This window comes from Ammodytes marinus (genome assembly GCF_949987685.1).
Source record: "Ammodytes marinus genome assembly, chromosome: 7".
Taxonomy (NCBI): Eukaryota; Metazoa; Chordata; class Actinopteri; order Uranoscopiformes; family Ammodytidae; genus Ammodytes; species Ammodytes marinus.
Window position 1 is genome coordinate 6456359 of NC_137211.1, and position 22787 is coordinate 6479145.

Here is a 22787-nt window from a genome sequence, read left to right on the forward strand (position 1 = left end):
CATTAACTGTCAAACATATAATTTTTTCTACGAATTTTGGCATTTCCAAACCCAGTCACTGATTGTCAGCCTCGCCTGCTGATAGGGACAGTCACTGTGCTCAGGAAAGTGGAAGCACTTGTCAGCTAATGTCGGTGGGAAACTTTCCCAAAGCCTATACATGAGAGACACGCGGTTAATTAATAGCTCTGTGCTGTTTCTCCCTTCCCTTTGAAGGTGTGAGCTTGCATAATTCCCTGGTCTCATTCTGCTGATTATGCACCTGTTTGTACATGTGTGCTGTTTACCAACGTCATACTATTTACTGTATGTGTGACTTGGGCTTTTGAGTGTGTGTGTGTGTGTGTGTGTGTGTGTGTGTGTGTGTGTGTGTGTGTGTGTGTGTGTGTGTGCTTGTGAATCTATGTGAGGAGGACCAATTTAGGATTTTAACCATCGAAGTGAGGACATTTTTGGAAAGTGAGGACATTTTGGCTGATCCTCACCTCTTTAAAGGGCCATTTGAGGGTCAAGACTTGGTATAAAGGATCAGGTTAGAATTTGGTTTAGGTTAGGGTAAGTGTAAGGGTTCGGGTTAGGCATTTAGTTGTGATGGTTAAGGTTAAGTCAAGGTGCTATGGAAGGCATTATGTCAACGACGGCTCTCACAAAGATAGAATTAGAAGGATCATCTGTGTGTGTGTGTGTGTGTGTGTGTGTGTGTGTGTGTGTGAGAGGTGGCTGTTAAATGAGTCTCTGACCTGTGAATTATGCAGAGCGCCCACTGAACGTGGCCGGCGCGCCTGTTGTGCCGTGGGGTTGGTAATGAGAGAGAGGCTAGCGGGCGGCAGGCGAGAGTGACAGCTCCAAACCGCGGGAAGGCAGACTATAAATAGAGCCAGTGCTGAGAGCGCAGACACCTGCATGCACACACTGACTCGTTCACAACTTCCCCTCTGTCCAACTTCCACCAACACACTACCACCAGCATCTCTGTCTAGTGTTCGGTTCAGCCTGGGTGGTGCTTCTTACTTCTACGTCCATTCTTAGTTTAACTTTTTTCCTGCCAAGTGTCTTAGGTTGTATGCGCCATCTCTTCCTTCCATCATGGTCACTCATTGCCTTTATTTAATACAATTCAATGACATTTTTCCCCTCTAAATCAAATTTACCAAGTGTAACCTGACATTAGGCTACAGTACTCATTCCAATTTGTCACACATTCTATAGTGTAGCTAACATTATGGTTAGCATTTTACAGCAGCATTAAAGTGGTGTTGGTATCAGGATGCTGTCTTTTGGAATATACCTTCATATCAAAGTAAATACAAGTTGTTTATGATCTCCAGACAGGGCCATTATACATTTTAAGTACAATATCACCAGTACACCAATTGTGTATGAATCCGCGCCTGCAAATAATCCCCCTTTTTTAAACTATAGTAAATATTCATGACCCATTTTTTGAAAAGTTTTGAGGGACTTTCATCGGGTTTGTTAAGAATCGCGATAATATGCCCAGACTTATCCTATAAATAGGGCTAGGGCTAAATCAGAGTAAAAATCTTTAAGATACCATCTCTGCCTTCCATGCATATATCTGAATGATAAATGGAGCGCATGTACACACAGTGTGGTGGCGAAACATCCTCCAATGAACCGCATTGTTCTACACGCTCATCAGACACAGCTGGGGGTGTTTCAAGGACACTTGAAGTTGTGGCCCATTAATCTAACCTACAGAACTAGTGTTGTTTTTTTGGCAACACATACGTAACTCTGCCAACACCACAATTTGAGCCAATTCAAAACTTTTCTTCATAAATCATCAAATACATGACTATAGGTGACAGGTGTAAACTACAGTGACGTCTGACAAGGTGACAAGGCACTGCTTCATTGTGATATTACTAAACTGCCATTCTTTTAAGAATGGCAGTTTAGTAATATCACAATGGGGCTGAATTCCCTCCTGTCTGTTATCCTCTTTTGCCAACTCACATTAATTATTTCAGAATTTGCCTTGTAAGCCAGTCTGAGAATCCTACCCAGAACGAATGGGATGTCAGCTTTATGCAACTACTTGTAAAGGCATTACGGCGCGTTAAGTCCCGCGTGGATTTTGAATTGGTCTCAGCAGTACAGGATTAGAAGCAGTGGGGATTAGACCCACCCCGGAGGAAATACAGGAGCAGGGGTTGCCAAGGGACGCAAGATATAGAATACATATATTACTAGATAGATAGACTGGCTGGCTGGCTTATTTCAAACCACTACTCCACTTCAGTATGTTAGGGGGTTCGAATACACATTTTCATTAGGGTCATGTAAAAAGAATGAATGAATGACCTCTCCTTTGTCTGTTTATAAACAGTCTAATCAGTGGAATCTGATTTTGCCACAAGTAGGACACTGTTAGGTAATCATATGGTTCAAGGTGGTGGTATTGTCTAGAAGATGAAAACAGCTACCAATCACAACAAAAGTGTGATGGCTATTACATAATACACTGATAGAGATGCAGTGTTTTGCTCAAGGACTTTGCTTAAAGCTATAGTATGTAACTTCTGTTGCCCCCATGAGGAATTCTGACTTATTATAACAACACTGTCTGCACATCTACATGAGGTAAGCCTTCATGAAAGCGCATAGATTTGATACCTTCTGCTGTATGTCCGGGTTTTTTCTTAGCAGTAGAATCACCAACTGAAACATTTTGTGGGCGCTTTGTGGGATATTTCTTCTTGCTCTTGCGCCAGTGTCAGGGGGCGACACCAGCTTGTACGCGCTGCCATACTGGGAAATACAGAGAAAGTGGAGCAAATTTTGTGTCAACTCATTTGGTGATCTCTTGAATTTAACCAACATTAACAATTTTATGAAAAAGTTACACACTTTAGCTTTAACGCTTACACGAATGCCTGCAACTCCTTTTGCCGGTGCCTCTGTGGTCATCCACATTCGTACTCTGTGGAATGGCTGACCTCGGGGGCCATTTCATTCCAGCTAAACACACTGACCCACACTTCCATTAGCAAACCGTAATGTGATTGCAGCCCCTGTGGTGGCGCAGAGAAGCTGAGTCCAGCAGAGCTAACAGACTTGAATGAAGACATATAACAGCAATTCAACATATTACAGCCTTGGGTTATTCTGTTAGCCAGGAAGTGAGCGGGGGGAATGCAGAATAGACGGTACAGTGGATTGGAGAGATATGGCCTGAGTCTGCCTGGCGCCCACACACTGTAAGGAGTTCGGGGATGTGCCTGACAGGGGAATACATTGCCCTTGAAGACTAGAACTGTGAGGCAGGACTCCCCGGGGGGGGCCTTGGACATTTGAGGCAAAGGCACAGGGGAGAAGACATGATGCAAATATGCTGAAAGAGGTGAAAGGGAGAGGTATATGCTGATATTATGAAAAAAAAAAGTTAGGTAGTTACTGTAGGTTTTGTCAGCTGGACCACAGTCAGCGGCTCCAATGTGTAGCCTACACTCATATTGCTTAGTCTATTGGGGGGTGAGGGAGAGTGGAATTGAATTTTCAAATGATGGAGCAAATCCAAAGTGCTATAAAACAAATAACCCAGAAACAAATCAAAACTGCTTTCTCACTTTCACTTATGCCCCCATTGGCCGGACGCAGGTACTGCAATTTGCGTCAAAACCATGCACTTTGTCAAGAGTCATTTCTCAGTCCAATCTACACACACATACATAATACACACATTTTTATATTCAGCAAGACTTACCCTTCCGGGGGATATCATCATGCCTGAAGTCCGTCGCGTTTAAAAGTCCTTAAATCCGCGTAGAAATATTTGAAAAAAAGACGCTCCTTAACTTAACTAGATCCGGCCAAATCCGCAAATATTAAGGTTTTCTTAAGCTAAGAAGAGTAACAGCGATAGGTTTATGTATAACTATTGGTATGCTGCAAACAATGATTGTTATAGTGAATTCGGCATACTTTGATGGTGCTTTTTCAAACCCAAAACTAATATATTCTCAAAAAAACTCACACGTTTTTGACTGAATCTATGTCAACATCCTACTTAATGTTTACATCCCCCAAAGCATAATGGGAACAGCTAGGCCCAGGGGGGGATACTATATTCCCTCTCATGTATTTGCAAAATTGGGAGGCCACGCGACAAAAACACACGAATACAGATGTCGGCTCTATGCAATTTTTTAACCAGCAAAGTTTATTTATATATAACAACAGTACAAAGTGAATCCTTGGCTTGCAAAATAGGTGTGCTTCATATTTACAATAGGTACACAATAATATATTATCATAACAAAACCAAAGCAAATAAAAAAAAACAAGAGAACAACCTTCTTTTAAATACTTTAAGTTTCTTACAATTTTCACAACACTTTTTTTTTTATAAAACAAGAAGAACAGACAGCCATTATTATTATCATCATCATCATCGTCATCTTTGCCAGTAATTACTATTTTACAGAACTCCAGTGTCTACAAAGGGTTTGTTTACAATGTGTTTAAAATGGAAGGATACTCATTTCATACTTGCTGATATTTTGACTTGGGAGTAATACATGGAATCTGGATTTTTAATTCCTCTGTCAGATGCCATAAAGCAAATAAAATTGTTTGATTATAAATGCTTTGCTTTGTATAAGGAATGACACGTGCCAGTCAAAGAAAACGAAGCATTTTTCAATGAGCAATCAGCTTGGGTTAAAATGAGTTTGCGTTTAGGAGCATATATCCACATCTCACTCGACTGGCAGTCAAATGGAATTCTGCGCTGCAGAAAGAGTAAACAAAACGTGTCTCTCCTCAGTTCAGACTGAACTAAAAATGTTCCCAGAAATGTGTGTACAGCATGGAAACAAGCTCTAACGAAAAAAGAAAAGAAAATCTCTTTCACAAATAAAATAAAAAAGGTGCATTCAGCTGTGATTTAAGACGTGTACAGATGGGCTTTGGGGAAGGATTGCAGTTAGACTAACAACAACGGGCGCAGATCGATATGGAACACAGGGCGGAACTAAAGCATGAATTAAAATGCATGCAAAAAAAAATATCTCACACAAAAACAAAAGGAAAACATCCTGATATAAACGATCAACGAGAGAGAAAAATCAAAACCACTCTCAACCATATTTGGGTCCCCCCCCCCCATACACACCACTGATTACAGTTCGTCACACTTCTGAATACAAGGGGGGAGCTCATCTAAGACTTAGCAAATAAACATACAATTCATCCCTTGCAAAAAAAAATGGAAAAAGGCATTTAGGTCCTGTTTGAAATGATAAAAAGCATTACTCCATACAAGCAATGTGAGGTATGAGGAGGATACAATTCTATTTGCTGAAATTGGGAAGACACCTTAATCAAAAAGGAAGAAACTTCATGTTTTGTGTATGTACTGTATTATGTGTGCCATTGTGTACCTATATAGATGTTAAATAGAGGCTTTAAGTGTTGGAAAAAGGTGCTTTTTCCAGATGAGGAAAACAAATGACAACTACTCTTTTCCACTTCTGCCCCCACTGGCCGGACACAGTAATAGCATGTCAGTCATCACCTCATCCTACATTTCTCCTATAGACGCCTGTTAGTTTGATGTTTTTTTTCTTCTTCTTCTTTCTTCTTGTACTCCTTTTCCATCTCCTGATCACACTGTGCACACAACTGACTCAGATCAAAGAGCAGCTTCAAAGCCGAGGCAGGAAACCAGACCTAAAGGGGCTCTCTCTCTCTCTCTCTTTCTCTCTCTCTCTCTCTCTCTCTCTCCTTACACCTCTCTTTCTCTCTCTCTCTCTCTTTCCTCATTTCTCGACACTTCTCTTCAAACAGCTCAGGCGAGAGCCGAGTGCTGAGCGAAAAAGGCAATGTCTGCCTGAGCCGGGGGGCCGTATACCCTCTTCACCTCTATCCCTTTTCCAGTTACTTTATCTGGCTATGAGACAGTCCTCAGAAGGTTGCCCGGAGAGGACTGTGTGTGCCCGACTATCAGAACTAATAAGATCGGGAAACAGTAAGCAGGTGGGGGGTATCTAAGGCCACAGAGAAAAAGAAGAAGCAGCACCTTTCACCCTCTACCGGTGTTGGTCATCATGCTCTCAACACACACACACGCACGCACGCACGCACGCACGCACACACACGCACACACACACACACACACACACACACACACACACACACACACAATTGCAGTAGGATATACTGTGCAAACCTTTAGTACTATAACCTATTTTTTTTTCAAGTACTTGATGTAAACAACAAGCAAACATAGTATCTCGGAAGAAAATGAAAAAAATCACCATATCCGGAGGACGGACGGAATCTACAGTTTGTTGTCATCCGGCTAGAAGGTATTAGCGACGACGTGTGACGTTTTGGTTATTTAAGTCCGGAGACGCATCATCCACATAACATGAAACTTATATACTTGTTTTTTTTAATATACTGTATATATTTATTTGCTATGTCTATGTGTTTTTTTCATGTTTTGTTCCTCATTTTCCTGATCTCTCTTTTCTCCCACTTATGTTTCGTACCTTTTTCACGAGTTTAAAAAAAAACTCACCATTCCAGTTATCTTAGCTTCAACTTTAACCAGCTTGTGACCCTCTCTGTAAAGCATAAACCGATTTTTGACACATTTATATAGTGAACAATTTGATGAAACAGACAATGATCTTTTGGCACTTGGTCTTAAACTAGACCCACACAGCTATAGGCTAATAGGCTTCTTATTGTCTGTGCCAGAAAAAGACATGGGCGTTGGTCGCGAGTAAGATCTCCCAATCGGCTAACATCTCGAAGCTGGCATGACTCATTGGCACTTGAAATCAAATATGGACCACTTAGAAACACTTCTGATAAGTGTGACAGCATGCATGTAAAGTACACAGTAAGTCGATTCAAGTTTCCCAAAGAGATACAAGCTTGGATTATAATAATTGAAACCAATTCTTCGGGTCTGGTCTCTACTATAGCTGTACATACTGTGGATATAGCAGTGACAGCCACAATGCAGACGACACACACACACACACACACACACACTCTCCTCTAGAAGTAAAAGTGATGTTTAAGGGTAAATAGTAGGTTTGTGGGGAAGCAGTTGGATGGGACTATAGTGGCCAGGACGGACATAATGCAGTTGTTCACTCGACAAGCTATACCGCAAATATCTATGGGAGCTCAGTTCAACTGAGACCATTTCTGTTTGCAAAAAAACTCAAATAAGACATACAAACAAAATAAAATAAAATTAAGAAAAAAACATTTGTACATTCACATACACCGATTGGCAAGAATCAACTGGTACATATTACACAGATGACCCTAACCGCTGAAGAAAAAGCCTTTGACACTCCTTAAATACACTCCGCCATCCTCGGTTTTAGGTGCAAGCATGCTGGCTGAACCGTGACCACCACTGGCCGAGATCCATTGACTCTTACGATGATGAGCATACAGTAAGTCTCATGTTTTTTTCCTGTACACTTGTGATTGGATAAAGAGTTATTTTTTTTTGTTGTCCGTGTAATGTGAAGTCAGTTAGTCAAGAGGAGGGAAGCAAGTGAGAGAAGACCTTGCGTGGACCATGGCCTGTTTTTTACTGCAGTGAAGTAGTGTGTTGACGCTCCTTACACTTGCAACACTTGTATGGGGATTCCTTGGGGTGGATATACTTAAGCTGCAACTGATAATATTCAAATGTACAAGTACAAAAATAAAAATCTTGAGATATTCCCGAACGCGAAAAACTCAGCTTCCAACATGAGATCTGCTCTTCTGCTTCTCGCCTTTTCTTTCTTTTTTTTCTGTGTCTCCGTTTCACACACAAACGTGAGTTTCTGAATGAGTAGAGAATAAATCTGTTCCTCCATTTTGCTCTCGCAGTCCTTAAAGGAGCCTTCTTCTTCAGCATGACGCTAACACACACACACACACACACACTCGTGCACACACACGCACACACCACAACACACAATTCCCAGTCAAACTGAGGGAAAATGTCCTTTGAGAAAAATAAAACCAACAAACAAAAAAATAAATACAAGAAGCCATGTTGTTGCCTTCTCTGCTGATGTTCCTCCCTTACTATGGTTATCAGCTTCAGGGCCTTTTATATTTAGTCTGTGGGGCTCTGAGCTGATGCCATCATGGAAGGAAAGGTGAGAGAATCACAAACTTAAAGCAGCTGTATGTGTGTCCGGCTGTGTGTACACAGAGAGGTCCCAGGTCCTTGGTTCATGGTTCTAGCTCCCACGATGAGAGGTATAAGTAATGCAGGACTTTTATTTTGAAGGTCCTGTAGTGACATTGTGGTCCTTTCAATCTCTCTCTCGCTCTCTCTGTCCAGTCACCCTCAGCTCTCGAGGGACATGGCAGCGATGAGTTGCTCCACCTTGTAGGACAACCTCTGCTTCCTCGCCTGTTCGTCCTGCTCAAGGGCCGCTGTGATCTGTGAAGAAAATAAATAAAAATCGGTCAAAAACTAGACATACAAATTCACACTATAACCTTGCTCATGATTCATTTAAAGCTGCAGTACTTACAACATTTTCAATTTAATTTTTTTTATTTTTTTCGTCCACAATAACCATTACACTTAAATTGGACTGTGACTAGACTACACTTTTTCTGTATATACTATTTCAAGTCTCTACTGTCTGTACCCTACATTCAGGCCAGAATCACACAGGCACTCAGGTAGACACGTGAAATCGGATAAAAAAAAAAAAAAAAAAAAAAAAAACATGCTTTGGATAACTATTTGGCTTATTATTTAGGCATGGCAGAGCAGTTAACAAAGAGACCACACAAATTCCTGTTGCATAGCTACATAGCACAGCCTTTAAAGGTTTAGATCTGACCGCCTTTGATAGAAAATAATGTAATTCTTTATGGAGTAGAGCCTGTTTTTATTAATGTTTCTATATGGACCTCACATGAAAAAAAGAAGAAAAAAAAAGAATTACATCACTGCCTTTATCTTTGACAACAATGACAAATATTTGTGTATTAGCTTTTCCCCCCCGTCTTATCTTCCGCGCCCATTCCTTGTACATTTGGCATGTGTCAAGTCAGGTTCAAAAGGGATTCAGACAGGCTCTCCTCGACATTCTCTCATCTGGCGTCTGCCTTGTCAAGACCAATATATGTCAGAGTGACACCAACACATATGGCAAAGGATTTTTTTCATATGAATATAAAAGAGCATAAAAATACTACACAATGGGGCCATGTCTTCATCACCTTTGATATGGATCTCTGTATTCAAACCCCCTGCGGCCTTTATTTCATCATATGGTGTCGCCACTGTAGAGCCATTTCACACAGAACCAGACTAGAAGACAGCGTTTTGACTGAATGATTGATCATTCAAACAGAATAAAGTATTGACCCCGTCTTATGCAATGTGACATTTAAGAAATTCTGTGCTAAGACATAAATAATAAAACATATGGGAGCAAAAGTTCCACCCATAATGTAGCATCATTTAACTGTATTGAGTGATATTTGAGATTACTAAAGGGAAAGATAGAATTATTTAACTCGTTCATTGCCTTTGGTTATGTATTCATACTTATTCAGAGGGTGTGACAGCAAAGGCCAGAACATGCATCAATCATAAAAATAGTTATCTAGGGCTGTAAAAAACAAAAAACACACAAGAAAACAATTTAAAAACAACTCTTAAAAACAACTTTAAGTTTTTAAGAGTTCAGTAAATGTTAACTGAGTGCTTGTTGTCTGGAAATAATGTCAGCAACATTTCTTTCTTCTCCTTTTTATGCATAGCATGGTCATCCTTTGTTAGCCGCCTGTCCTCTCGCATGAACACAGTGTCTGTCTGCCCACCTAGCATCTTCCACTCATCTGTTTAAGTGCTCTTAAAGGCTGGCGGCGACGGGCACAGCATTTCCTGCTCCTGATAGCAATCTATTATTAATCTGTAGCAGTGTATGCAGGTGCAGCTCCCACCGCCATCTCCCAAATCCATTTAAGTAGGGCTGCGGTGGCTCTGGCCTGGTTACAGCCCCGACACACACACACACACACACACACACACACACACACACACACACACACACACACACACACACACACACACACACACACACACACACACACACACACACACACACACACACACACACACACACACACACACACACACACACACACACACACACACACACCCTCTTTGCGAAATACTGAGTTAAGGATTGAACAATTGCGCCAGACGAGGGTTTTTTACAGCACTGCACTCTGGGAAGGCAGCAGCAGATAGTGCTGGAGTGATGGGGTACATGTGTATGCGTGCAATATGAACCGCCTTTTGCATATGTCTTCATATGTGTGTATGTGTCGGTCAGGACAGCTACAAGTGCAGAGGCAGCAAAAGGGAGTGTATGAGATTTAGAGCAAAAAGGGGAAGCTGACTGGATAATGGGTTTAAAGAAAGAGAGAGAGAGAGAGAGTAGCCTACCGGAAGGAGGGAGAGACAATATAAGAGATGGAGAGAGAGAGAGAGAGAGAGAGAGAGAGAGAGAGAGAGAGAGAGAGAGAGAGAGAGAGAGAGAGAGAGACACTGTGGTCCAACATAAAGGTCAGGCTAATGCATCCCAGAGGAGGAGCTGACATTAGAAGTAGAATGTCTCCATAAATGTGCTCTCCTCCCTCGCTCCTCCTTGCCTATTTTCCTCCCTCCATTTTTATGCTCCCTGTGATCTGACAACCGTGTGTGTGTGTGTGTGCGTGTGTTGCTTATGATTCCACTCAGGAGAGCCCTATATAACAGATAACGCACTCTAACTCTAGCACAAGCGGGAAAAAGGACAGCGCTGCATGCTGGGAGCTTGTAGACGCTCCACTCTCTCTCTGGTCTACAGATCAGACACACTGCCTTGTTAAGCGCCTGGTCTCACTAGACCTGTGGGCTTTGGGGAAGTCTACTGAAGACTCTACTGCTGACCTCACTAACCCCTTTGCCAGTTATTTGAACAGTTTGGGAACACCATAGGGCAAGATCACATGTGTATTAAAGTGTGGGGTAAATTCTCTGCACGCCTTTTGTTCAATTTGGGACGCGCAATCTGCCCGCAAATTAGCGGCTGATTTGCTAAGGCGGCGGCATTATTATGCAATCAGCGCCCGGGAATGCCCTGCAGGTAGAATCTAGCGAAGTGAAGCAGCAGTGCGGTATGTAGTTCCAGAGGAGGGAGTTATCTGAGATCACACAGGCTCACAAAGCAAATAATGCTGCAGGAAAAAAACACTCAGTAATGAAGTAACACCGTGACAAATTATTTAATGGGGCCTTAATTCAACTCTAACTGGAAGTTACGATTTAAATTATAGAATAACTTATTTACAGGAATAGTGCACACACACACACACGCACACACACACACGCACGCACGCACGCACGCACGCACGCACGCACGCACGCACGCACGCACGCACGCACGCACGCACGCACGCACGCACGCACGCACGCACGCACGCACGCACGCACGCACGCACACACACACACACACACACACACACACACACACACACACACACACACACACACACACACACACACACACACACACACACACACACACACACACTCATTAAATAAGCCATGCCTGTCTTTGTTTAGTTTATAGTTCTATGTTTCTAATTGCCATTTAATTTTTCTTTTCTACTAGTGTTTTTCTTTTGTATTGTGCAATTGCTTAACTTTTGTTTTCCATGCCAATAGAGCCTGCCTGAATTAAATTTAAAAGGAAATAGAGAAAGATAGAGATAGAGAGAGTGAGAGAGAGAGAGAGAGAGAGAGCATCAAATACAGTTGGGCTCATCTGTGTGCCTTAAACTCCTAGACTCTGTATTTCACTCTGCTTTGAGATTCATTACAGGAGATGCTTATGATACACACCATTGTGTTTTATATGAAAAGGTTGGGTGGTCCTCCCTTAAGGAGAGACGTGATGCACATTGGCATATTTTTATATATAAAGCTCTGACTGGAAAGCTACCACTATATTTGACAGAAATGCTGCTTATTTCAGATGGGCTTTATCAAACCCGCTCAACTGACATGCTCATGTTATATGTCCCCTATGCCCGGTCTGAGCTTGGTAAAACCGCTTTTAGCCATAGTGCCCCTGACTCCTGGAACAGCCTACAACATACAATTAAAATAAATACACTCATAACTGTTAACCAATTTAAAATTATTATTTTGAATCAGCCCCTCTACACTTGTAACTGTTTTAATTAGGCTATTATGTCTCTCATTCAATTGATCTGAATGTTTTAAATTGTTGTTGTCTGTGTGTGTGTGTGTGTGTGTGTGTGTGTGTGTGTGTGTGTAAACTTGTTATGTATTCTCATTGTATATTGTGTATCTGTACAAACTCGACGTCATTGTAAAAGAGGGTCACCCCTCAATTGATCTTTCGAGGTTAAATAAAGGAAAATGAAATGAATGAAATGTGTGTGTGTGTGTGTGTGTGTGTGTGTGTGTGTGTGTTTTTGAGCGTGTGCAAATCCCCCCCCCTTACCTCCTCGCTGTACTTGCTGATGTACGAGTAGATCTCGTTGAGCGCGCTGAGCATGTTGAAGTCTGTGGAGTGCATTCTGGCCTGTTCCGCCAGGTAGGCGTTCATGTCCTGGTCGCTAATGGCCGGCAGCCGGTTGATGTCAGCGTAGTACCTGAGAACACACACCAGGGGCAACAACTTGGCATCACTCACACACACACACACACTCACTGAGTCATTGTAATAGCTTAACTGGGACCTAGATTCCTTTTAATAGTCACATTTTTGAGCCATTACATCACTTTCACTAATAATGAATTGCTCAAAAAACATGCTTTTAACAGAATGCGGTTCAAAAGTGCAGGAGAAGAAGAAAGAGAATTATGAATCAGTTTTCCTTCCCCAGAGATCTCATTTTTGTTTTATCTTAAGAGGATAAAACAGAGAAGGGGGTTTTCAGAATGGCGAGTGTCTTACCTCTCTACCCAGCTCTTGTAATTGGGGATATCTTTAGCGTAGAGCAGCTTATTAGACGGGGAGTCCTTGCCCAAGCGGTGCTCTGAAGTGGAGCAGGAGTCCATGAAGGTCTGAGCCACCACAGACAGACAGGCGTCCGTGATGCTGCTCTTGTGGATGTCGAAGACAAACTGCGGGTTCTTGATCACGTTCACCCAGAAGCGCAGTGGAAGGCTGGCAGGGGGGGGAAAGGAGACGAAAGAGAATGGGTAAGCGACGAAAAAAAAAATCCCACTCGGTCATGGAATTGAATTCTCTCAGATCCGGGCAAGTTGAGCTTTAACGAGACTTAAACGTAGATTCATCGTGTGACATTTGAGCAGTTCTGATGACACGGTTTAAAGCTAAAGTGCGTAACTTTTTCCATATAAAATGAATGGTCGGTTAAATTCAAGCCATTGCCAAAGTTGGCATAAAGTTGGTAAAGCCTTATCATCTCCACAAAACTCTCTCTGTATTTCTCAGTACGGCAGCGTTTACAAACTGGTGTCGCCCTCTGACACTGGTGCCAGAGCTCGAGAAGCGCCCATGAGATGTTTCAGTTGTTGATTCTACTGCTAAGAAAAAACCTAGACGTACAGCAGAATAGGGGGGCTATAAGATACACACTATAGCTTTAAGGACCTGCCACATGCGATATAAGTTAAAACAGAGGGCCCTTACCAGTTGCTTTTCCACGTGTGGCGCACGTCTTGGTCATGAATGCCATGCTTGTCGGCTTGCTCATCCAGGAAGTCAAACATGTACTTGATGGCGAGGGGGAGGGTGCTCCCTCTGTGCACCGTACTGAACAACGTCTCGAATAAATCATCCACAAACTTTTGCAAAGTACCCTGGGAGAAGGGGGGAGAGAGTACACAAGAGATTAGCGATGCATGGGACAGACGAGTGATGACATACACAGCACTTGACCTACAACACAGCTTGATTGCAGTGACGGCATGAAAAATAGACGCTAAAATGGAGCTAACGTCTATACAGCCTCAGACACGTTTACACATGCATGAATGTGTACTGTGAAACATTGATGTGTACCTTGGTAGCTAGCAGCCTGGTCAGATAGATCTCGGAGACCATCTTGCTACCGCGGTCCCCTTCCTTCTGGTCTCCGTGTTCGTGGTTCTTGACGAGGTGCCAAACCTTCACGCCGCTTTCTAGATCGGGGGTGATCATTGGAGCGCGTGAACGCAGGCTGTCGGGGCTGCCCGTGTAGCGGAATGAAGAGTCTGTTAGAAATAGAAATATATAGAAAAGAGAGAGAGTTGAGATATAGAATTAACTGAGCCTAAATGACTGTGATTACAGAAGTTTTCTCTGTGTGTGCGGCACCATACAAATTAGGCATCTTATACTTTTATTATGCAACCACAAAAGCACACCCACCCGCCCACACACAAACTCACACAAGCATACATAAACACACAGCCTCTAACACTTTTCCTTATCGCTCCTTTTGTAACTCATTATAAAGCCCTATCTCCTGTGTGTGTGTCCCCCCTTCCTCCTCACCAACTGCTCCCTACATGCAGTGCTGTAAAGGAAATTGCAGTGGTGGATAATTTCACAGAGTAAAAGTAATGAAAGGGGAGGGGAAGTTGTGGTCCCTGGAGTTGAACAAGTCGTTGCCATTAGTACATGTTGTCTTATAAGATAAAGTGTGCAGGACATAGTTATCCTCTGTCTCCTTCATAATAGTTAAGCTTTTTTTTTTACCTCTTCCACTCTCATTCATTTTCTCTTCCTTTTTTCTCCCTTTTACATAATCCCTGGCCCCGACTGACTGAGACATGCTTGAGTCTGGCTCCTCATAATTGGCTCTTCCCTGACACATTGTACAGACGTCTTGTCGGAAAAAAAAACCCGTCCCTGTCGCTCGCTAATCAACGCATCAAAAGATCGCTAATTTGTTAAGCGCCATCTATATATACAGTACATCCTCCTTGTTCTATGTCTTTTGCTCTTCACTCACTCACTCACTCAGTCTGAATGATGCTGCTTTCAGTTTCCACCCAATTAACCGACATCTTCTCCTGGCAGTGTGCGTGTGCTCTCTAGAGATCCAAAGATCCCTAGATCTCAATGAGGATCTCTCTCTCTCTGTGACCTGTCTTCAAAGGCCCAGCTGAGCAACAAAGCAGGGTTTTTTTTCCCATTCTTCTTTGACGCCGATACAGCCACTTACACCTTTCAAATAAGGCCGACCTGAGCCTGTCTGTGGAGTGGCCACTAGGGACTATGGTCTGAGTATGGCCAGATATATTTCCCGTGTGTACAGGGTGGATTGAGGTCCCAAATCCCATCTTAAATCCAGCCACTGTTTTTTTTGTTACTGTTGATATTTCCTACTCCCTTTAAAAGGTGGAGTCAGACCTTCACTACCTGTCCGTACTATGGTGTGTGTAAACTGGTATGTAGCCAAAGGGGGCCAAACGTAGCTGTAGCAACACGCCTGTTTACAGAGGCTGTGTATTAACACCAGATTTCTTGTAGCACACACACAGTACAAATAGGTGGCGGATTGTGAGGAGATATTCACAGATTTTGACATAAAGTGATTTTTGATTTTCTCCAGAATCACTGACTCCTTTAAACCATACTGCAACCCATTAGCCTTTTTCCTAACTCCCCTACACACAGCAGGGATCCACTTCCACTACAGCCAGACAGACATACAGCCCGAAACTCCTGGGAGCCATAGTTAGATAGTAGGTGAGTGTGCATGTTCTGTACATTTTGTATTATAAGGCTACAGAGGGGGGGCGCCAGTGGTGTAAATTGAGGCAAGATGCTAAGTGTTGAATGTTAAATTGGTATGAATCCATCAGCAGGTGTCAGGGTGCAGCTGTGCCTGCTGTGGTAACCCATGATTGATGAGGGACGGGCACATGCCAGCAGAGCCTCTGCTTTTTATGCCACGCACGTCCAACTCCAGAGCATTCGTACAGACACAAACACACACACACACACACACACACACACACACACACACACACACACACACACACACACACACACAGACAAAATAAAGATAAAAATGCGAGAGAGGGCGCACTGCCTCTCAGCAGCTCATTGCGATTGCATGACAGGTTCAATTATCCCTTGTGAGATATTAACGACTAGGTGTAAAACTCCAGAAGCGGAGAGCTTAAAATTAAGCGACGATATTAAAAACAACATAATGCAGACACCGTTTCGTCCTGCCTTTCTTGTGACATTGGTAGTTATACTTGTTGACATTTCTGAGGTCCTCCATAATCATCGTCTAAAAGAGAGTAATGACTGGGCGCACTTTCTTTTTCTAAAGGGCATCAAATATAATCTTCATCAGTAATGTCGCAAATGTCACATTATTTTACACTGAAAATAAAGGTGTATTTTCTTTATGCATAGTATCCACAGGTATCCCATTCTAAATAGAGGCTTGTAGTCGGGATGAGGACACCGTTAGCTGTTTCTCTTTGTTTTGCGTGCCGAATTTAAGGCCAGTGTTCGCTTTTTCTATACCTCATCCTGGTAATTGGCAATGCTCACTTATCATTTTCTGTTTGTGTGAAGTATCATTGACACAGAATAATTAGCAATCACAAGATGCCTGGTGCCGCTCTGTGTGCGTCTGGCATCGGACCAAAATTGGCACCCAGCAGCATAAACTACAGGCTCATCTTGAATCTGTGTGTGTGTTTGTGTGACTGTATGTGTGTGTGCGTGTGACTGTATGTGTGTGTGTGTTTGCCCGCATATGTATACTGTATACTACTGCATGTACTGTGTGCATGAATGCATGTGTGGGTGCAAGTCTGCAGGCAGCTAGCATAGCTTTTTGGCTTTTCCAATCAAACAATAACTATATTTCCTATGCTGCCCTCCTCTTCATCTCTTTCTCTGTATTTTCTTCTTCTATTGGTGTGTACCACCCAACCGAGTTTGGACCGGAATTGTAAAACGAACTGCGGCACGCACACACACACACACACACACACACACACACACACACACACACAGTTGGAGAGAGAAAAGGGCCTTGCAACAAAACAAAACAAAAAATAATTCTCTGCACCAAAAAGCAGAGAAGCTCCATACAGAGCTGCTTGGGGCAGAGTGTGTTTTTTTTGCTTAGTTCCTACGTGAAACAATTAATATGGGGGGGAAAAAAACAACAGACATTTTGGACGTGTCTGCGAGGCAAGAAGAGCAACTAGATTACATTTGCATGGCATTAGCTGTTGATTAACTGTTGAATAAGCCCCTAATAAATCCATAATTGCCTCATCTATACGCTGGATGGCATGTTCGCAATCAATGTAATCAATTTTGAAATGCCTTTAACAAGGATGTACACTCTCTGGTCTGCTGACTCACCATATCTGCTGATGGAGGAGCGGGATATGCTGGCCGAGGTGGGAATGTTGTATGACGAGGTCTGTTTGGGCACCAGAGCCACAACACAGCGGTCTGACACCTGTGTGTGTGTGTGAAGAGAGAGACACATATGATATGAATAGGCTGGTATTATAACATAGATAATCCTTTATTTAAACAGGTAGTCCCATTGAGATCCCTTTATCAAGAGAGACCTGTGTACAAAACAAGATAAAAAAAAACACATACAATCAATACAATTCGACATACAATACTTCCCAGATAAACATTATACAACAAAACTAATAAAAAAAAGTAATTACAAGTGTGATTAAAATGATATGAGCCTACCTTTTCAAGTGACATAAAAGAGTGTAACTTGATATATTTTTCAAGCTCATTCCATTTGCATGCAGCAGCGTATTTCGTGCTACGGTGATTTCCATATTTTAATTAAAACAGAGTACGGGGGTGTTTATTCTAAACTATTTTGTAATAGTAAAGGGACTGTTAAGTCCCTGGTGACTACTCCTTTATGCAAATCATGTCCCTAACCCCTTCGCAAACCCATCCCTTCTTGTCATATCGGTTCTCCCTGCTGTTCTCTATACCAAAGCCTTGTGTGTGTGTGTGTGTGTGTGTGTGTGTGTGTGTGTGTGTGTGTGTGTGTTTTCTCTATCATAACAGAGTGCTGTGGTTGCACGATGGCTGTACACAACATGACTGTCATTGTCACCCACTTCACAAACATTACAGAGACACGGCGTATAAGCTTCTGTACTGGGATAAAGATGCTCAGAGGCAGTGAAAGACAGAGAGAGGGATAGAGAGAAAGAGAGGCAAAGAGAGAGAGAGAGAGAGTGTCAGAAAGACAGAGCCTGGAATGTCTTATCTAGTGTACACTTCACACCCTCAGATAAAATGGGGTGCGCAGGTATTAATAATAGCATTAGAGCAGCACAGAGTCAAAGAGAAAGACGCAGAGCAAGCGGCTGTGTTAAAAATGGTGTGTCATGAATGAGAGGTAGACATAGAGGTTCATCCCTTTGGTTTATATTTACTCGCGGCTCTTGGCCCTGTACTGTATGATGCATCACTTCAGATAAGCTGAGAAAAAAAAATTATTCAGACATTAGAAAGACATAAGAAAGGAGGGTTTTAAATGAGCTTTTTTAAGACACTTCTCAACAGAGGTCTCTGATCAGTCGAAGAGTATTAGCATTAATATTAACAGTAGAATATGAAAATGAATCAACCCTGAAATGGCTATTTAACCGTACATCATTTTTTTTAAATGCTACTACTGTAAGGACAGAAATACATCCATTTTTTTTGTTGAAAAATACAAAACAAATGCATAAAAACTTGAGGTTCTTTTTTTTCTCCGAGAGCCAAAACAACAAAACAGCTTGTTGGCTGGCATTTAGAGCCTAACCCCGAGGAGGGATTTCTTGCTTCAAAACTGACGAAGCCTCCAGTGGAAGGGATAAACAAAAAGGCAAATGCCAGGCGCTCCAACACGGGAAGAAAACCTCAAAGAATATATATAGAAGAAACAAACAACTACAGAATTCTTCTTTTTATTTTATTCGCTAGTGGATGTTGGGGGAGGGGGGGAGCATTTAGTTGTCCTCACCCACTGCCTTCCCACTCTTTCTAAAACTAATCTTGGTCCGTGCTATTAGTCGGAGAGAGTGGCCATCTGGCCTTTTACTGGCCACACTAGAGAGAGACACTTGAAACTTGGAATGAAATCTGTGAGGAATCCTCTTTAAAGGGACGTAGCAGCGCCCGGGCCTTTTTGAAGAGAAAAAAAATGAAAAATCTAGTCTATCTAACCCCCACCCTCCACCCAATCAACACAAGACAGCCATCTTTGACCCTTTCTCTCTGTGTCTCTCTCTCTCTCTCTCTCTCTCTCTCAACCTCATCCCCTTCTCATTTGTCTCAGCTTCTTCCTAAACCTTATTTCTGCAGTCTCTCCATCCTTTACAGCCTCCATCTTGGCTGACGATGCACTGACCGACAATACCGGCTCCGCTGACTTGCATGAAGTATCCACCCCTATTCTTTTGATACATTTTCTCTACGAAGCATGAAATAGCTTCTCTTTCACCCTCTTTCCTTTAACACCTCCCTCTCTCTTTCTCTCTCTCTCCATCCCTCTCGTTTTTCCCCTGCTTCTTTTTCTTCTATATGGCTGACAGAGAGGCTAGCGCCGAGATGGGCCCTTGTGATAGAGTAAATGATTGAAGGCGTGCAGATTCGCCCTTCAGGGATAATCCAGTGTGCGGGCTGATAGTGTGGGCAGGTGTGATAAGGTGGCTGTGGGCCCTTTTGCCAGTGATAAGACCTTCCATTAGAATGAGTGTGGTCAGTGCCTTCTATCTTTCTTTCCACAGCCCCCTTTTCCCCCACACACACACACCACCACCACCATAGCCCTGGTCCTAGCCCTGTTTACCCTTGGTGTCCCCATCTCTCCTGGACTCCTGACTCTAGGATCACAATGCTTATCATCATACCTCTCTCCACTCTGCCCAGCGGCTCGGAAACACACAACCTGTGCATAGTTTGCAATGTTTTAGATGGGGCCATTATGTGGGAGTATGTATGTCCCTCTCTCGGGCGTCACAAGCAAAGGATCTTCTCATGAATGTAAAATGCCAGTCTCTCGGCCTTTGTGATGGAATGTAATCTGGCTTTGAAAGGGGAAGTTAGCAATTCCTGTCAAAACGCATTTTTTTCAAAATCAGTGAATTTCTCCTCACCAAACGAAACATACATACAGCAGGTTTTGTATCGTGATGTGATAGTCACTGATTTTAACAACATGTCATTTTGAGAATAAACACTCTCCGATACCACCTTTACTAAATGAAATGTGTCATTGAAGAGAACAGTGTTTTTCACAAATACTACAATTGTTGTCAATGGAAATGTGACTCAGAGTGCAGCAGCAGCAGCAGAAGCAGCACAGGATTAATCTAGCAAGGATCCCCTTTTTAATGGAAAACTGATCATATTCCCACCTATCCATAACTTGTACTCATATGCAATCGCGACCAGGAACGTGCCAAAACAGCCACCACGGCATTAGATTAATGAACAGATATCAATATTAATTGTATCCGTTGTGTCTGGGGCTGTTGAAAATAGCACACAATGCCCCCGAGTGATGTCTGCAATAAGGGGGGGTAACTGGATCTATCTGGCAGGCTCTCCTGGTGTGGTCATCAGTGTCTGCTCTCTCACTGCAGAGAAGAGGACACACAGAGGACGCCAGGCAACAAGAGGCTGCAACTTTACAAACTGACTTTTACTTTGTATTTTTGACGCAGTCTTCTTGGCCAAAGTGAAATAGGCAACCGCAATCGTCCCTTTGCTGTCATTTATCTAGCAATAAGTTAGGAATAATATTCAAGACGCACACCGCCCATGTGTCAACGCAAATGGATGTGGCAAACAAGTATTATTAATATGCAAGGAAAGCCACAGTCCACCTGTCATGAATCAACACTTTGCAAACAAACACATCATCAATGTAATTGCTCAACACAGTGCCTTTGTGAATACGGAGTGCTTGCAATTAAAATCAACACAACAAAAAAAATAGACCGCGCATCTGACAGCTTCAATTCATGATAATCCCCTGTTTATGTACTACCTACTGAAGTAAGATGGACCTCTTGGGATCCCTGCTTACTTCCTGGATACAAGTGAGAACACAAGACATGTGGAGATGACAGGGATGGAAGGTTTGATGAATCCTTTTCCTTTGACAGGGTGGAAGATTATACAACTGAAAAGATCCAAATCTGAAATGATCCCAAAAAGCTCTTTCCAATCTCATACATCTTCCATCTCAACTGCGTCCGCCGTGTGTGAGCATGTGCAATGTTAGTGTGTTCTGTATGTGTGTGTGTGTGCACATGCTCTGTGTGCATATGTGAGTGAGCTACTATCTCCTTCTATCCTTATGCAAGAAAGACTGTTAAAAAAAAATACTACAGAAATAGTGAGTGTGGGGGAGGGACGATGGGAGTTTAGTCCCCTGACTGTGAATGCCAAGGTGCTGAATAAAGATTCTGAACCCATTTTAAATGGGTGCATTTATGTTTCTTCAATTCTGCTTTTTAGCAGGGAGCTAGGAAAGGTGTGCAATTTCCATATTCCAGTTTATGTAAACCATTATTTCCCATGTGGTAAGGTAAATAGCCGGTGGGGTTTCTTGGGAGGCTGTGTGAGCCCTATGAATTTGAATGCCTCTGTCTGGTCCCCATCTCCCTGCTGTGGGAGAATTAGCAAAGACTCAAGGTGATGCTGCCCTGACTCACTGTGCATATTTAAGACACCCCTCTTTCAAAATGTCCTCCTCACCTCTTCACCATTTTTCTTCCCCTCTCCAAGCTTTTCCCTCACTCTGAGACCTAATGAGCTGTGCTCCCTTGTTTTGATTGGCAGCCAGATGTGCTGTCGCAGCTGCCAATTCAATGGTATGGTGTATGACGCAAACACACACACACAAGCTCACACACGGGGGCCATTGCCAGCTCATCAAAACAGTAACGATGCACAAGCGAATATGTTGCTACATTCTACTCCCATCCCTCCAACAACCAACTATTCATTTCTACATTGGTCTTCTCTTCCTCTACCTCTTCCTTCCCCGCCAGCAGTTCTTCTGAAGCTGCACAGTGTGGGTCCTTATGTTCAGTGCAGGGACCCTTAGATCAGTGATCAATAGCTGTCCTCAGATCAGCAATTGATGGAGGGGATGAATAAAGGGACCACACACGTGTTACTGTGCGTCTCTTAATGTCTCCCTTGGCTAACGACGGCAGACAGACGCTGACTCAAAGAATTGCGAAAAACAACAGAAGAGCCCCATTATGGTGTGGAAGCAAGCACACTGCTTCATCAATGATACAGGCACCACAGAGACCAGAGAAGAAAAGGTTCTCGAAATGCAGGTAAAAATAATGTTCATTACCGTTGAAGGGCGAGAAGGAAAAAAAGACAGGAGACTAAAATTAAAATTGTAAACAAGTCCAAAGGGAAAATGAGTGAGTGGGGACGATTGATTGGAAGACTCTGGTCTACAATAGCAAAACAATAGTTGATAACGTTTATCAAACTGAAATGACAACATATTCTATCTGGATTGATACATATGCCCAAGTCTTTTCAGGTGCTTACTATTACGCAACTAACTCCCCTAATGACATCGTTAGAAGGATGTTGTGGATTTGGGTTTACAGTGGGCTTTAAGGAAAGAACAATTTCACAATGACAATGGAGGGAAGACAAACAGGAGAGACGCTGCATGGTGCCAGGACCTGTGTGAAGGACATCATGATGTGTCCCCTTCTTCTAATCAAATCAAATCAAATC

At 42.7% G+C, this 22787-nt stretch overlaps 1 protein-coding gene across 1 annotated transcript in view; it reads right to left on the reverse strand.

The window, feature by feature from the left end:
• Positions 1-4225: 4225 nt before the first annotated feature.
• The window catches only part of plxna2 (plexin A2), a gene marked incomplete at its 5' end in the record, with an annotated part of 163360 nt that continues 144798 nt past the window's right edge, over positions 4226-22787 (reverse strand). The window contains 6 exons of the mRNA XM_080030937.1: positions 4226-8440; positions 12540-12690; positions 12996-13208; positions 13698-13867; positions 14070-14260; positions 17394-17493. Coding sequence (XP_079887063.1) covers positions 8345-8440; positions 12540-12690; positions 12996-13208; positions 13698-13867; positions 14070-14260; positions 17394-17493 — 921 coding nt within the window. The 3' untranslated portion in view covers positions 4226-8344. The remainder of the gene's footprint in view (positions 8441-12539; positions 12691-12995; positions 13209-13697; positions 13868-14069; positions 14261-17393; positions 17494-22787) is intronic.